This window comes from Nelumbo nucifera, chromosome 6 (assembly GCF_055504915.1).
Source record: "Nelumbo nucifera cultivar China Antique chromosome 6, China Antique-T2T, whole genome shotgun sequence".
Classification (NCBI taxonomy): domain Eukaryota; kingdom Viridiplantae; phylum Streptophyta; class Magnoliopsida; order Proteales; family Nelumbonaceae; genus Nelumbo; species Nelumbo nucifera.
In genome coordinates this window covers 63319302-63335796 of record NC_142654.1, presented here as the reverse complement: position 1 = coordinate 63335796, position 16495 = coordinate 63319302, and the positions used below count along the sequence as shown (strand labels likewise).

At 41.9% G+C, this 16495-nt stretch overlaps 1 protein-coding gene across 1 annotated transcript; it reads left to right on the top strand.

The window, feature by feature from the left end:
* Positions 1-7404: 7404 nt before the first annotated feature.
* LOC104604360 (lysine histidine transporter-like 8) lies at positions 7405-11910 on the top strand. The gene is made up of 5 exons (XM_010268663.2): positions 7405-7862; positions 7945-8078; positions 8176-8603; positions 10171-10302; positions 11086-11910. The coding sequence occupies exons 1-5, from the start codon at positions 7489-7491 to the stop codon at positions 11572-11574; spliced, it is 1557 nt and encodes a 518-aa protein (XP_010266965.1). The 5' UTR covers positions 7405-7488; the 3' UTR covers positions 11575-11910.
* The last annotated feature ends 4585 nt before the right edge of the window (positions 11911-16495 follow it).

The following is a 16495-nucleotide window of genomic DNA, read 5'->3' as shown; positions in this document are numbered from 1 at the left end:
TAGACCGAGCTAAAGGGTTGTAGGCGGACGAGCTACCAAGTGTTCTATGGGCTCACCGAACCCCCTTTAACCTCACCTACGGCACCGAAGCGGTAATCCCGACGGAAATCAAAGTACCTACGCTGCGACTAGAAGCATACGACGAACAGGCAAACGAAGACGAGTTACGCACCAACCTCGACCTACTGGACGAGGTGAGAGACCTCGTGCACATCCGAACTACGGCCTACCAACAAAAGGTAGCTCGGCACTATAACACCAGAGTAAAGAAGAGGAACTTCCGCGTCGGCGACCTGGTTCTCCGTAAGGTCATGGTACCCGAACCCGGCGTAGGAAAACTCGGACAAAATTGGGAAGGACCCTACAGAGTAAAGAAAGCACTCGGGGGGGCATACGAGCTCGAAACCATAGAGGGAAAACAAGTACCCCGAGCATGGAACATTGTCAACCTAAGGCGATACTACCTGTAGACCACCAAGCAAAGTGGATAAAATCACCACCAAAGCCTACGGGCTAGGATGCCGAACTAACGATGGAACCTCGGCACAAGCAAGCAAAGAAAAGAGCTAAAGGCGAAACGGAGACAACGAACTAATAGGGACATCAGCATCTCAGAGCACCAAAACAGGCCGCGCGAGTGCAGTAACACGGGCAGAAACAAACATATAGTCAGTTCGGCAAATACGTTCAGTTCGACAAATATGCTCAGTTCGGGAGAAAGAATAACCAACACTTAAACAAAGTCATTCCATTTCAAAAGTAAGGTAGTACATAAAAAAAATTTACAAGCCCGGAGCTATTTCTTCATCATCAGAAGGCACTTCAACAAAACCCGAAGGCCCCGCCTTGCCCTCAGAGTTTGGCTCGGCGTCAGCAAGCATTAGCCATCTCCTAAGTTATGCGCGAAGTGGATATGACGCTAACATCAAGCTCGGGGTACGTATTCCGGATCATCCACCGTTTTAGTTTAAAACCCCTCCTATATGAATCCACCATCAGATAATCAAAGCCCAACGAAGCAATGTACTCATCGACGGCCTTCTTCTTGGCATCTTCAATGCCTTGAGAAAAGATCTGCGTCCTCTCCCTGATATCCTCCTGAAGATACTCGACCTGATGCTGTAGATCCAGCCTCAAGTCCGCCATGTGCTTCACCACCACTCCCATGGCCTCGACATCTCTCTGAGACCTCGCCTGCCTGATCCGTGAAAAACGAGCAGTCTCTTCGGCAGCACGAGCAACCTGCTCAGCAGCACAAGCAGCCTCCTCGGCAGCGTGACGAGCCTCTTCGGCAGCTCGCGCCTGCCTCGAGCTCCTCTCCACCTGAGCCGCCAAAGCGTGAATAGAAGAATTCACCTACCAAAAGAGACCGAATGATCAAAAGAACCAACAAAACAAAAGCCAAAGAGCTCTAAAAAAGGAGAACACTTACCACCATGGCATGGGTAACAGCACGGCAGGCCACTTGATGCAGAGGGAGATCAGTCCACGCCGCGACCTCCTCGAGGAAGATAGCCTCTTTACTCTTTTGAAAAGCATGGGTCGGCGTCAACACACTCCTGAAATCCCCCGGGGCCCTCGAGCCCGAGGGCCCAGCTCTCATATGAGCAGACCCGGAGTAAGTAGGAGCACCGGAGTATGTAGGAGCCCCTGTGTATGTAGTCTCAGCATAAGGGCCCCCTGCCGGCTCCTGCATCGGAGGGACCATCTCAGGCTCCCTGGGTGGATCTTCTGGCTGATAGCCCGACACCTCGGGCTCCGCATCCTGGGGCATCTCAGCACGAGTTCGCTTGGCAACCCGCTTTCTCCTCTTCATACCTTGAAACAAGTGCCCACCCTGGGTCCCTCGCGAATCCATCACACCTGCGAAAAGAAGTTCACCATCAGTAAAATAGCAAGAAAGACAGCAAGATAAGAGTCTCTAAGTGAAGAACCTACCCGAGCTCAGGCCGGCCGCAGTGAGCTCCGTGAAAAACGAGCAGTCTCTTCGGCAGCACGAGCAACCTGCTCAGCAGCACAAGCAGCCTCCTCGGCAGCGTGACGAGCCTCTTCGGCAGCTCGCGCCTGCCTCGAGCTCCTCTCCACCTGAGCCGCCAAAGCGTGAATAGAAGAATTCACCTACCAAAAGAGACCGAATGATCAAAAGAACCAACAAAACAAAAGCCAAAGAGCTCTAAAAAAGGAGAACACTTACCACCATGGCATGGGTAACAGCACGGCAGGCCACTTGATGCAGAGGGAGATCAGTCCACGCCGCGACCTCCTCGAGGAAGATAGCCTCTTTACTCTTTTGAAAAGCATGGGTCGGCGTCAACACACTCCTGAAATCCCCCGGGGCCCTCGAGCCCGAGGGCCCAGCTCTCATATGAGCAGACCCGGAGTAAGTAGGAGCACCGGAGTATGTAGGAGCCCCTGTGTATGTAGTCTCAGCATAAGGGCCCCCTGCCGGCTCCTGCATCGGAGGGACCATCTCAGGCTCCCTGGGTGGATCTTCTAGCTGATAGCCCGGCACCTCGGGCTCCGCATCCTGGGGCATCTCAGCACGAGTTCGCTTGGCAACCCGCTTTCTCCTCTTCATACCTTGAAACAAGTGCCCACCCTGGGTCCCTCGCGAATCCATCACACCTGCGAAAAGAAGTTCACCATCAGTAAAATAGCAAGAAAGACAGCAAGATAAGAGTCTCTAAGTGAAGAACCTACCCGAGCTCAGGCCGGCCGCAGTGAGCTTGGCCTCCGTCAGATACTATTGACACTTCAGCCCAAGCCGCGCCCATTGCCGGAGGCCCTTCGTCGTCTCCTTGTCAAGCATGACCCCGGAGTCAGGAGCGGCCATCCCCCACCTGGTCTGAAAAGGCCACCCCAGCGCACTTCGCACCCCGAAATAGTCCCGCTTCCATGCTGGGACCTTGTTGGGGAGCTCGTGTAAAAGCTTAAAGCCCGGGCGAGGAGACAGGTAGTAAGCCCGCTTGCGCCCAGGGAGGGGACCCGCTTGCTTCTTAAGCATCAAGATTGAAGAAAAAATCTCCAAGTCCAACGGAAAGCTCTCGTCACAGAATAAGGAGATTGTCCCCACCATGTTTCGAATGGAATTCGGGTGAAACAGGCCGACCGTCACGCCGAAGTGGTTCAAGACTTCGACAAAGAGGGGATGGAAAGGCAATCGCAGCCCTGCGGCAAGCTGCTCCCGGAATATCACGATCTCATCAGGATCGTGTTCCCAAGGAAAGCTACCCAAAGGTATGAAATAATCATACTCCCCGAGCAAGTTATAGTAAGTAATGAGGGATTGGAGCCCCTCGGGCGTCATGGTCGAAGGGCCGAACTTGTCTAACATCCGACATCGACGAGAGGTGGACGCCAAACTACCCGAAGCGCCACGGCCTACGAGATCGAACTCTACCTCGAGCTCTACCTCCGGCTCGCTAGGGCTATCGGGGGATGCAACTTGGTTCGTAGAACCTGCATCAGACCCGCTGAAAGGACTATCTGAGCCATCCGAGCTAGACATCGGGAGTGATGAGATCCAGGAAAGTACTCACCCGGGCAAAAGCTGTAGACCACAGAAGCTCGGACGAACGGAAGACCTGGAGCGCGAACTGGAAAAACCTGGACACGAACTAGATGCGAGCTGAAACTCAGACGTGACCTCGAGAGAAGTACAGAAGTGACAACTAGGGTCCCCCCCCCCCCCCGCTATTTATGCTCACAGTGACCGAAAGGCAATGGCTTAGATCAAAGCCAATCCGATGGCCTACGGCCGCACTAATGGCACGTCCCCCGAGACCGAGACGTGATTGGCGCACGTCTTTCTGAAACTGACAGAACGCCAGCACACTTCTCCTCAGAAAAAACGGCAGCGGCACATCTTTTTCAAATTTGAAAAAATGCCCGCTATTGCGCCCCCAAGTGGCACGCTTTTTTTGAAATTTCGAAGTAACGCACACGCCGCCACATCCATCAGCATTTAGACAGGCCGGCGCACTTCCCGCCTAAATGGACGCTCGAAGAAGCCCAAGAAACCCTGACAACGCACCTCGCGCCGGCAGAACCAAGATTCAAAGTGCAGAACAAATCTACCTAACACCTCGCGAACTCCCCGCACCAAGGCAAGACCCTTAGCACAAGGAGTGGGGGGCAATTGATGAAGGAAGATTTGGCCCGACCTCGCAAATCACGCCACGTGGCAAAAAACAAGTAGCTCGACACTTACCGAGGGAACAAACACCAAAGGGAAGAGACCAGCGGCCCGAACTCCCTGCAAGGTGCCCGAACTCCCAACTTAGTGCTCGAACTCCCTACGAGGGGCCCGAACTCTCCCTTTGGCTTGAGTCGCACAAAGCAGAGACCCGAACTGGCCCGTCCTATGACAGTTCGGGGCCCCCCTTATCCGAACTCAAGACTTCGCCTCACACACCGCTCCGGGCACTTCACTTCCGGAGCATTGAACTGGACGAACCACACCGTACCTGACACCGAAGGAGTCCGTATCCAGGGGCGGCGCACCTGACTAACTTGGGATCTGATGTCCGACGGCCGCATTTCAAACGGCCACCTGCCACCGTCACCTATCAACCGCTACCTCCAGTTACAGAGACGGCTCCGACAAAAAGAGCAGTGACGGTTCTACCCCAGCAGAGGCTATGATGCCCGAACTGGCAGAAGCACGGAAATACTCATTCCCGACCTGACAGGAGTCTAGGAGTGAGTGCGCGAGGTGGTTATAAAAGGCTCTCCACCCCCAAAGAGGAGGTAGGCAAACTTTGCGCTATCTGGTTTTACCTTGCCTTTGAAAGATTCTAACTTAAGCTTCGGAGCCTTTACACCGGGTTCCCCCCAGAGCTTCCTCATCTCCTCCGTTTCAGGTTCTCTGCTACTCAGTTCAGAGGCAAGGTCGTTGACAGCTAAGACCGGCCGGATTGCGCATCATCAGTAATGTTTTAAAAACCAATCCAGAGGCCGAATTATTTTTGCCTCTTGGTCACTGATCATCAGTTCAACCGACTGTGTGTGTGTATAAATATATATTTAAATAATGTATAAATATGTTTTAGATATGTTATATGTATTATTTTATATTTAATTCATGTTTTTAATTCAGTTTTTAATTTTGTATTTATAAAAAAATATTAAAAAATGCAATTTGAGGCTAAAAAATAATTTATTTTGTGAAAATAGCGGGACAAGGTGCCTACGATACCTTGGGATGTATAGATCTCAAAAAATTACCCAAAATAAAAAGAAAAACCCCAATCAAACATCAGAGTGCAAAGTTATAACCTACAAAAGTTTGTATGCATTGAATAATATAACCTACAACCTGGTCCGGTCATGAGATGAATGAATCAATGGTCGAACCGACTAGTTCTTGACCAGGTCAACAGTTTTTAACCGTCTGACGAATCTTGAGTCTTGACTGAATTGGACTCAGAATTTTGGCTAGTAACGGTTCCAACAATTTTACTGACCTAGTGACAGCGGGTTGAAAACATTGCCTAAAATGTCCAATTCAGTGTTCAACACTGCATTTACAAACCTGCTTGAAGTTTGAACCATCGGAAATTGGAACAACGTCTATTTTGAGTAATTGGGTTGTTGCGAGTTGTAGCTCGACACACCCCGGTCACCAACTCACCGGGTCACCGTTCGTTAAATAGCTCTTGTACTTCACTAATATTAAGATGGCAAGTCAACTACCCCACCAACCTGTTCATCGAATGGGTAGTCCAATGGGCCGGCCCTACCCCCGGATGGGCTTGCACATAGATATTATCCCACAGGTTTGACCTCGGGCTTAAAAGCCCGAGTCTAACTATTTTACAGGCCAGGCTCGGGATTTGCCACAAAAGCCCGGCCCGGCCCGACTTTAATATATAGCTTTTAAACCTTAACCCTTCTCATATTTCATTCTTTCTCACTCTCAATTCTAACCGATGCCACTAGTGACCGACGATGAGTTCGTTCCCATTTCCCTCTTTTCATTCTCCACCCTTCCTCTATTGGCGTTGGAACCGTCGTCGTTGACATCCTACCAGGGAATACCAGCGAAGACAACCTCCGCTACAACTTACAATCACTCATGGTGAGTCCGCTACAACTTACAATCACTCACTCAGATTATCGAGAACTTAGTCGGACGGAACCGCACATCGTCGTCGTCGTGAGTCTCGTGACAACCTCCCTTTTCCGGCATGTGACGACTTTTCCTTTTCTTGGATTTTTCTTGTGGGTCCAATTGATATCCATTGTTGATCGCAACCCAGAAGAAAAAAGGGAAATTTGTTCATCTACAGACTCTCAATGATTTTGCTTGAGCCCGTGATGATGTAAAAGAAGAAGAATGCAACACCTTGTCTCATTCCGTCACCATTGCGCCGCTATTTTTTTTTTTTTATTTTAACTACATACACCAATGTGAATTCTATCTGCATCTAGTTTTTTCACCGTGCCCATGGTTTTTGTGTAATTTCAAAACAGGAAGGCAGTACTCAACTCTAGTTATTTTGAATGGTCTACTAAATGATGACCAAAAAGAAAAATAAGTTTTACCTGTTTCTCTCTTCCTTGATGTTTTAATTCAATTGTAGATGAACAATAGATGATTGTTTTTCCTTTGCACCGAGCAACAAAATTGTATACACAGTCAGGCTTTGGATTCGGGCTCGGGCTTTGAGCTTTTTATGAAGGCCGGGTTCAAGTCTAAATTGTAGGCTCATTGGTCGGGCTGGACTCGAGCTCAAGCCTAAAAAAATCCTGTTAATAAAAAGTAAAAGCCCGGCCCAAACCCAACCCGGCTCAGCCCATGAATAAGTCACCACCACACACATATTCCCTTCACCTTCGTTAGGAACGAAGAGAAAAAAAAATGTTTCCAACTTCTCCTTTGGCAGTAAGCATTAAGTAATAAACAATGTTACGACTTCATAAATACGTGGGTGTAAATTTTCCTCCATTTCACAAAGTCGGTTTACTTATTAACCAGTTCAAAGCAAACCAGGAAGTAAGTCATTCATATTGTCATATTTGGCAATTCTTTTTAAAAGATCTTTTGACAGTTCAAAGTTGTGAATCTAAACTTTTACATTAAGATCTTAAAAGTCCAAATGGACTTTCCTAAAGATGTAACTTCTATTCATCAAGGTCCAGGGCCGCATTCTTCAGAGTTGAGACTTGAGATAGTGCCTTTTTCCAAAATGAGATGCCGGTCAAGATGGTTGATCAGAAGACGGTTCCTTTTCCAACCATTATTTATTCCCCTGGCCCCGGCGACCCAAATTATCATTTCCTCCCTTAAACCATAAACCTGGTCAGCATATCTTCAGCATATCCACACCTATCTACTTAGTTTTACTTCTTCCATCACAAATCGTTTGCATGTAGCTTACAATTAAATACACCTATATATATATATATTAATGACATGCCAAGAGGCAAGACTCTAAGAGAGATCAAAGAGACAGAGAGAAGAGAAGAGAGTACAGAGGATAAGGCATGGGTGAGGTGGTGGAAGTAAGTTCAGTCCCAACTACACCGAGAGCCAACGTGGCGTCGACGACTCCACCCATCTCGGCACCTCCCTCACAGTACCATTCTCCGTCCCTGTCTAGATCGCCTCTCCTCTCCGTCGAAACAACAGAGCATAAAAGCAAGACCCCCAGACTCTCTCTAACTCCGCGCTTCATCACCCCTCTGGGCAGCCCCATAAGGAAGGCCCTTCACCTCACCAAGCTCGACCCACAAGACGCTTGGCTTCCCATCACTGAATCCAGAAATGGAAACGCCTACTATGCTGCCTTTCACGCTCTTACCTCCGGTATTGGAATTCAAGCCCTCATTCTTCCCGTAGCATTCACTGTCCTTGGATGGTAAGCCTATATCTTTTAATTTCGTGAAGTAATCTTTCTCTAGAATATTAATTCATTTTTTAACAAGAATTGGCAAATACAGGAGCTGGGGAGTCATAACTTTGACGTCGGCATTCATCTGGCAGCTGTACACCCTATGGATACTGGTCCAACTCCACGAGTCTGAATCTGGAACGCGCTACAGCAGATACCTCCAACTCTTCAATGCAACTTTTGGTAAGAAAACGGAAAATGAGGCTTTCAGCCTTTCATTGAATATGCAATATTTGAGGAACGTTCTGGTACGAAAGTAAAATCTCAACTAAATTCTCAGGTGAGAGGCTAGGGAAATTGCTAGCGGTATTCCCGATCATGTACCTATCAGGGGGTACGTGTGTGGCCTTGATCATCATCGGAGGCTCCACCATGAAGCTCTTCTTCCAGATAGTATGTGGGGCCACATGCCATGCGAAGCCATTAACAAACGTAGAGTGGTACCTGGTCTTCACCTGTGCTGCCGTCCTTCTATCTCAGCTCCCAAACTTGAACTCCATCGCCGGCGTTTCGCTTATCGGCGCCATCACGGCCGTCGGCTATTGTACGCTGATATGGGTGGTGTCTGTCACCGAGGGCAGAATGCCCGACGTGTCGTATGATCCGGTGAAGGCCAAATCCGAGATCGCCCGGATTTTCGGGATATTCAATGCACTCGGGATTATAGCTTTTGCTTTCAGGGGCCACAATCTCATACTTGAGATACAGGTAAATAGTTATCCCCTTCTAATTTTTCAATGAATAAATTGAAAAAGTGAAGGGAAACGCTCGGTTTGTCACCCATCTCTTCAAAATATTTGGCCAGTTGGTTTGACAAGTCTTAATGCGGTTCTTTTAGCTTGGACAAATTTGAAAAAGTGACTTTTTCTATTGGATTTTAATAGAGATTAAATTTAATGGATTTGATTGGTCAATTATACGAGAAATTGCACTTACACACTTGATTGTAAAATTAGCTTTTCTCTTACAAAATCCAGTTTTGAACTTGTTCACATTAGAAAATTATAAGTTTTGTTTTCAGTATTTTAATAGGAGCTGATTTACACTCCTTAAAAATAGTAGAGGAGAGTATGGGTGTGCACAGCATAATGAGGTGCACTTTGCTCGCACCCGTGTGGCTCGCGAAGGACGGCTTTGATTTTGGTGTGATGTTGACCGTTAATCACCATTGATGAGATCAACGGTTACGGTTCGATCAGGTGTGATCAAGAAACATAATTCAAAGTTAACAGTCATTAAAGGTTTCTTCGAAGATTCTTCAACTTTGTTGGTTACTGACCCCATTTTCTAACATTTTCTATTTGGTCACTAAGGCTACACATACAAATGTGAAAGAGTACAAAACGTTATATTTTGTATTATTTAATTTATATGTATTTATATTATATATATTTGCATTTGTACTCTTTTCAAACTGAGCCTAAAAGATAAGAATAAGATGGAAAATGATGAATTTCAAAAAACTTCAAATGAAACTTTTCAATTTTTAAAAGCCCAATATACCTTTGTCTTTAAAGACAAGACCTTAAGAGCTAAATGATTCTTTCAAATTCCAATCATCTGAAGTGCTGCTAAATGAAAGACTTGCCAGGCAACACGTAGCGTCTGTTTAGTATCAACGCTGTTGCTCCAAAAAACGGTGATATATTAGTGTCATGTCGGAATAAATGGTGCTCTAAAAAATGTCTATTTGTTTGGAATCTATAAAAAACAGTGCTCTAAACCATGTCATAAAAATCAAGAAGGCGTAGTTTGAAGCAATGCCGAATTTAATGTTTTCTCAAATTACAGTTCATTACTTCCAATGCACACATTAGGCTGTATCTACAACATTGATGCCAAACATATACTTAATTTCTGACATATAATAGTCCTTTTATTTGCAAGGCCACAAGACCCAAGAACTGATAACCATCTGTGGCTTTACTGAATGGTTGTAAACTGAAAAAGCCGGAACCAACAAACTAGTCCGACCAAAGTGGGCCGTTCTGTTATAGATGTTGGCTTATTTCTGTTAAACTTGTCCAGATATATTCAATTTGACTTATTTATTTGAATAAAGCATGATTAAATTAAACTACAAGATTTGGGAGTCATGAGTCCTCTATCTCAATTGTCAAAACATTGAGGCAAAACCTTTGACAATTGAGTAGCCGAAGATGCTGACTGGCCATTATTATATTATTATAATACTGAGCACTTATAATTAGCTAAGAACAAAAATAACATCGAGTGCTGTGTGGTTAATTTAAAAGAAAAATTCCATTGTTTGCAGGCCACAATGCCTTCAAGTGAAAAGCATCCATCGCGGGTGCCCATGTGGAGAGGTGTGAAGGCTGCATATGCACTCATTGCCATTTGCTTGTTTCCCCTTGCAATAGGCGGCTACTGGGCTTACGGGCACAAGGTATATAACAGTATTGAGGTTGCTTATTTATTAGCAAAGTTAACTATTGAATTAATTTTTTAAATTTGGGATTTTTTAGATTTTGATATGGGAAAAGTTGGTCTTGGTGTCTATCAATTAAGATATTAATATTTTTTTTTTCAGATTCATGTGTGGGGTTGATGAAAAATTTATTTTTTCTGGATATTATTTAGGGAAATTTCCAAATTAGTACAATGTATTTAGGGCCTAGTGCCACTTTAATCCCCGAACCTTAAAATGCGACAATAAAGTATTCAAACTTCTAAAACATAATAATCCATTAACTATCATTAACTAGCTGTTAAGTAGCATTTAAAAAAGACATAAATACCCTTCAAGTGTTATTTAATTTTCTTTATCATCCATCTAAACGTTGACAAAAAATTAACAGTCATAAATCTTTGCCTTTTCCATTCAAGAAAGTTGGTTAGCAGCTAGTTAACAGAAGGTACTGGATTGTCAAGTTTTAAAAATTTGAGTACTGAATTATTGCATTTTAAAGTTCGGGAACCAAAGTGGCACTAGGACCAAAGTATAGGGTACCAATTGGGAATTATCTCTATTATTTATCCGGATAATGGATAAATAATTTTCTCACCAATTTAGGAATAAATTATAAATAAATGCACTTAATATTAAACACTTACCTGGGATAAATAGCTTCTCAAAAAACAAATGGGGCCTTGGATGAATGAAAAATAAATAAAAATAAATAAAGCCATGCTTAATGTGCTTAATTAATTTGCATGATTTTGATGGCAGATACCTCCAAACGGCGGGATGCTAACTGCACTGTACGCATTCCACGGGCGTGATACCTCAAGGGCTGTCCTTGGGTTAACAAGCTTATTGGTGGTGATTAACGCAGTGAGCTCCTTCCAGATCTACGGAATGCCCATGTTTGACCACATGGAGTCCCAATACACCAGTAGGATGAAGAAGCCATTGCCGTGGTGGCTACGTGCAGTTTCTCGGGCCATGTTCGGTTACGGTTGCTTCTTCATAGCGGTCGCTATCCCCTTCTTGGGAAGTTTGGCAGGTCTGATCGGAGGGCTGGCTTTACCTGTAACCTTAGCTTACCCATGTTTCATGTGGGTGGTTATTAAGAAACCCATGAGATTTAGCAAAATGTGGTGCCTTAATTGGGGGCTGGGACTCTTGGGAATGGGTCTCAGTGGCCTTTTGGTCGCCGCTGGAGTTTGGAGTGTGATTGATACCGGCATTAAAGTCAGCTTCTTCAAGCCTCAATAAGCCACAGAAAAGTCAGATAATTAAGAATAGGGTAGTTGACTTTTTAATGTTTCTATAGCTTGTTGCTATATATGCTATTAATTCTAACAGAAGCAGAAGAAACATTTGTTTTCATATGCTATTAATTCTAACAGAAGCAGAAGAAACATTTGTTTTCACATGCTATTAATTCAAAGTACTTTTTTTTTCTTCCCCTACAAAAAATCTCTCTATGATGTCTCACTCTTGTATAAACTTTTTATCATTTCTGTTCAATGACTCTGCAGAGAAGATTTTGTAATTTTGTGTGTTAATGTATAAAGGGTGATTTACTGAGGAATCGTTTTGGGATTTGTTCCTCACAGAGCTCTCTTAATATTTTCTTATAAATAACAACACATAAGTATAATGTCCTATGAGATTGGTGTGAGGAGAATATAATATATTTGTTTGAAATGGTCGTGTAACCTCTTAAAACAGTTCATTCCAGGAATACCCCTAAACATAATAAATCAGATTTCTTCTCAAAACAAATAATTAAGAAAGAGAAACACCCAAGGACAAGGAGTACAAAGCTCAGCCAGATATTTTGTCTTTGCCCATTTGGGATCGGTCACAAATCTTTGCAAACAAAGCTCAACCAGAAGTAAACTTCAAGTGTTTTTATTAGTGGTCTTCTCATGGCTGACATTAGTCCTTGGAAGTCTTTCTTCCAAAGCTCTTTCCTTACCTGTTTGGTAAGCTTCTCTTGTCTTAGGCTGTCGGGCTTCCACAGAGTTCCTTTCTCCGCATCACCCAACATGTTATCATAATGTTGCATTGCAGCTCTTCCATGAAGCGTTTCTTCTCATGTTTCAGTTGTTTCTACTCAGTATAACGCAGTTTACTTGAGCTCTCTTTGTTTCAGAAGACACTGCTCCACACGATGATCCAGAAACCATCTTTATCTTTACATTGATGTTGTTTGAATCATAAACGTCATGAAGCTGAAGCATCATTTGGGAGCAGTAGGGGTGTCAACGAACGGGTTTTGGCTTCCACCTGTCCAAATCAAAATCAATTTGGATAGATTGGATGAACTAATAAAACATTAAATTGAACCAGTTTAGACTTAATAGTCCAAAATATTTATTGGACTGGATTTGGCTTAATCCATCTATAATGAATTCATATTGAATTGATCGGATTGAACCAATATCCAGTCTATTGATAGAAAATAAGAATACAGGTGTGAATAGACCATGTTTGGGTATAAATTGAAACCAATTTGAATAGATGGGATGGTCTACACATTGAATTGGACTCGTCCAAAATGATTCAAAGTATTCTTCAGATTGGATTGAACCTTATCTATAATGGATTCTTATTAGATCAGATCGGATTGGACCAACTCCAATCCAATTAACACCCCTAGCAGGAATCAATAATATCAAACTTCTACTCCGAACTTGTCCCTGACTGACACTTCCGGTGATAACTAGTATGGTCTCCATAGAATCTTAGAAAACCATATAGTCTAATAGTCTTCTACCTGAAAAAGCATTTCTTATCCCTTTCTGTTTTTACTGTTGTCCCTTTTCCTCTTTTTTTTATCATCTTACGATGTTTATCCATTTTCTATCTATTCTTTCGGAAAAGAACTTAGGGCTGTTTGGTTTATAGTTAGAATTGGAATTGAAATGATTTATTCCCATAGTCTGTTTGGTTTACATAGGATCAAAATGGGAATTAGAATCAGCTGAAAGGGGATTTTATTCCAAAGGGAAGAGAGGGAATGACCATCAAATAGGGGGGGAATGCCATTCCAACAGAACTGAAAATGAGATTCTAATTCTGACCAACCAAACAATTACAATCCGAATAGCCCATTCTAATTCCAATTCTAGACCCCTAACCAAATGGGCCCTTAGAAGAAAGAGGACTCGATATTTCAGTGGGATACTTTTTGATCCATGGGTTCTCTTTTTTTCAAAATAGATAAGCCCATCTCAAAAGAGGACTAGAAGAAAGAGCAGGAAGAAGAAGAGATGGCAGATAAATGTTCTTCTTCACTTCTTTACTAGAGATATATGTGGACCCATGATGCAAGGTCCAATGACGTTCAAGATGGTGTCCACACCAAGAACCAGTTTGCAAGGGAGCATTATTTGGAGCATTGTATGAAATAGGGCATAAGTGGATCAACCCGTCTTGTTGGACCAATTGTCATCTGACGTCAGGTTTGATCCCTGGCATGTTGACTCTTAGGCCCTGTTTGTTTTCCACTCACCAACTTTACAATGTTTTATTTGTTTTTAATAAATATTGCGCTTACGGTAAAGTTACCATTCACCAACTTTACATTATTCTTTTTCCAATAAGTATTGCACCCACGGTGAAGTTAATTTTATTTATCCGAGTAAAATTTATCTATCTCCCAAGTGGGTAAATATGTTTCCCAAAAGTTTATAAAACATAATAAGGCAAATTTGCCCATTATAATATGGATTTTTTATGAATAAAAAAAGTCATTATATTACTTACACGAGGATTAGAAAAAACATAGGTAAGTGAAAACTTACTCGGATAAGTATTACCTAGGTAAGTATAGTTACCTGAGTAAGTGACCAATTTGTAAATGAACAAGACCTAATAAGGGCAAAATAGTTGCAAATATAATCAACATTTCAGTACAACCATGCTTAGAAATAGCAGAAAAGCCTTTCAACACAACCATTGTAGTAGATTGGGACAAAATAGTTCCATATATTCATTCATGGAAAATAGAAAAAATAATTTTTTTGTCCGAAATAATAGAGGGGAAAAATAATTGCAGATATTGATGTTATTTGTTAACAGCTCAGCAGCCATTAGTCTAACTTGAGTCAAAAATGTAATTTTATACTTCCCTTAAGGCTAAGTTTGGAAAGAGCATAAATGCAAATATATAATGTAAATATATACAAAATAATACAAAATACAAGATTTCGCATTCTACATATTTATATTTTTACTTCTTCCGAACTGAGTCTAAGGTTTAGTTTGGGAAGAATAGAAATACAAATATGTATGGTATAAAACCTTATATTTACACTGTATATACTTGCATTGGTATTCTTTCCAAATTGAGTGTAAGGCCTAGTTTGGAAAGAGTACAAATCAGGATTTTTAAAACTGAACAAGACAATGAATCAGTCAGGGGTCCAGTTCCTAGGTTAAATGGTTTGACTATTTGAATAAGATTTGCCAAAAAAACGTTGGTTTGACCATTTGAATAAAAATTAAAAAATAAAAAATAAAACAAAAATGGTCAAAAATGCTGAATGGTTCGACTACCCGAGTCAACGATTTGCTGACCAAACCAACGTTTTTTTGGCAAAATAATAGTTTTGGGCTAAAACGGAATAGTCACTTGACCGGTTCCCAGTTTCCGATCTGATCATCTAGTCTGATCCGATTTTGAAAACATTGGTACAAATACAAATATGTACAGTGGAAATACATAAAAAAAACAAGGTTTTGTACTCTATATTTTTGTTTTTGTACTCCTTCCAAACTAAGCCTTAGGCTGTGTTTGGTTACAATGTAAATAAATTTGCATTGATGCAAAACTATGACAGTGCAAATGATTTGAGTGTAAATTCTGACTTATTTTTGTTTCAAATTTTAGCTTATCTTGTTTGATCGTAGTACAAATAAAGTAAATTAAGACATGAAGCAGAATAAAGTAAAATCCAAAACAAAATTAAATAAGAATTTGCATGTTTTTTCATTTGCATTTCCATACATTTATACTAGTGCAAATAAAATTGCACTGCAACTAAACACAACCTTAGGCTCAGTTTAGAAGGAGTACAAACACAAATGTACAAAGCGCAAAACCTTATATTTTGTATGCATTTGAACTGTACATATTTGCATTTGTATTCTTTCCAAATTGAACCTTAGGTTCAGTTAAGAAAGAACACAAATACAAATATGCAGAATGCAAAACCTTATATTTTGTATTATTTATTTGTATCTGCTCTATACATATTTGTATCTACTCTTTCCAAATTGAGCCTAACTATTGAGTAAAAGAGATACAAATTACAAGGGTGCTTTGGTAATACACAAGCTACATGGGGTGTTTCAGTTAATACAGTAAAGTATGTGTACATGAGTATCTTATAAATTAGAAAAACTATGTATTTTGCATTTAATTATGCATTGTAAATTTGTAATGCAAGAAGTTAAAGACCATGTAGAATTGAGAATTGTTAATAAACCCAATGTTGGTCCCGGCTTTTTGGGGTCTTCCAAAGTGGTGAATTGGAAAACGACTTAACCTTGGCCATTTTGTTGAACGAAGTGGCCTGGCCACTCTCTAATAGATTTAAAATTAAAATCCAACGATCGCTTTTCTGCCCGATATTTTACCTATGAAATTGTTGAAATGTTCGAAATGGTTTTACTCGGTGTTTTAAAAATCGATCTAGAATTATAACTGTTCTGATCACCGATTTTTGGGTTGACGGTTTAACCGTTCAGTTAAAATAAAAGATCTATTTTTATGAAAAAATAAAAGAAATGGCCAAAAATTATTAAACAGGTTAAACGGGAGCAAGCCTGGATTGGGGATGGACTACCCCCGTTGTGGCTCTTGAAAAAATAAAATAAAATAAGATTATATTCTTAATATCATTTCATAACCTTTTTTTCTTAGGATTTAATTTATTTGATAATTTGAATATGCAAGTCAAGAAAAAGAAATATAGTTTGTATTTACTTTGTACGGCTGTTAATGTTATGCTTAAAAAGCGTAAAGCTACATATCATTTTTGGGCCGGGTATTGTCTTTCTTAGGCTAAACTCGATGAGAAGTAATATATAGGCTTGAAAGTGCTTGGATTGGGTGAGACTGGATCACATAAAAATCCTTATGGGCTTCATTTTTCAACCACGGGCGTGCTCCAGTTAAGTT

Coding starts and splice junctions, on each gene's coding strand:
- LOC104604360 (XM_010268663.2), top strand. CDS start 7,489: ATGGGTGAGGTGGTGGAAGTAAGTTCAGTCCCAACTACACCGAGAGCC. Junction 8,079..8,175: donor ACTCTTCAATGCAACTTTTG/GTAAGAAAACGG, acceptor CTAAATTCTCAG/GTGAGAGGCTAGGGAAATTG. Junction 8,604..10,170: donor ATCTCATACTTGAGATACAG/GTAAATAGTTAT, acceptor CATTGTTTGCAG/GCCACAATGCCTTCAAGTGA.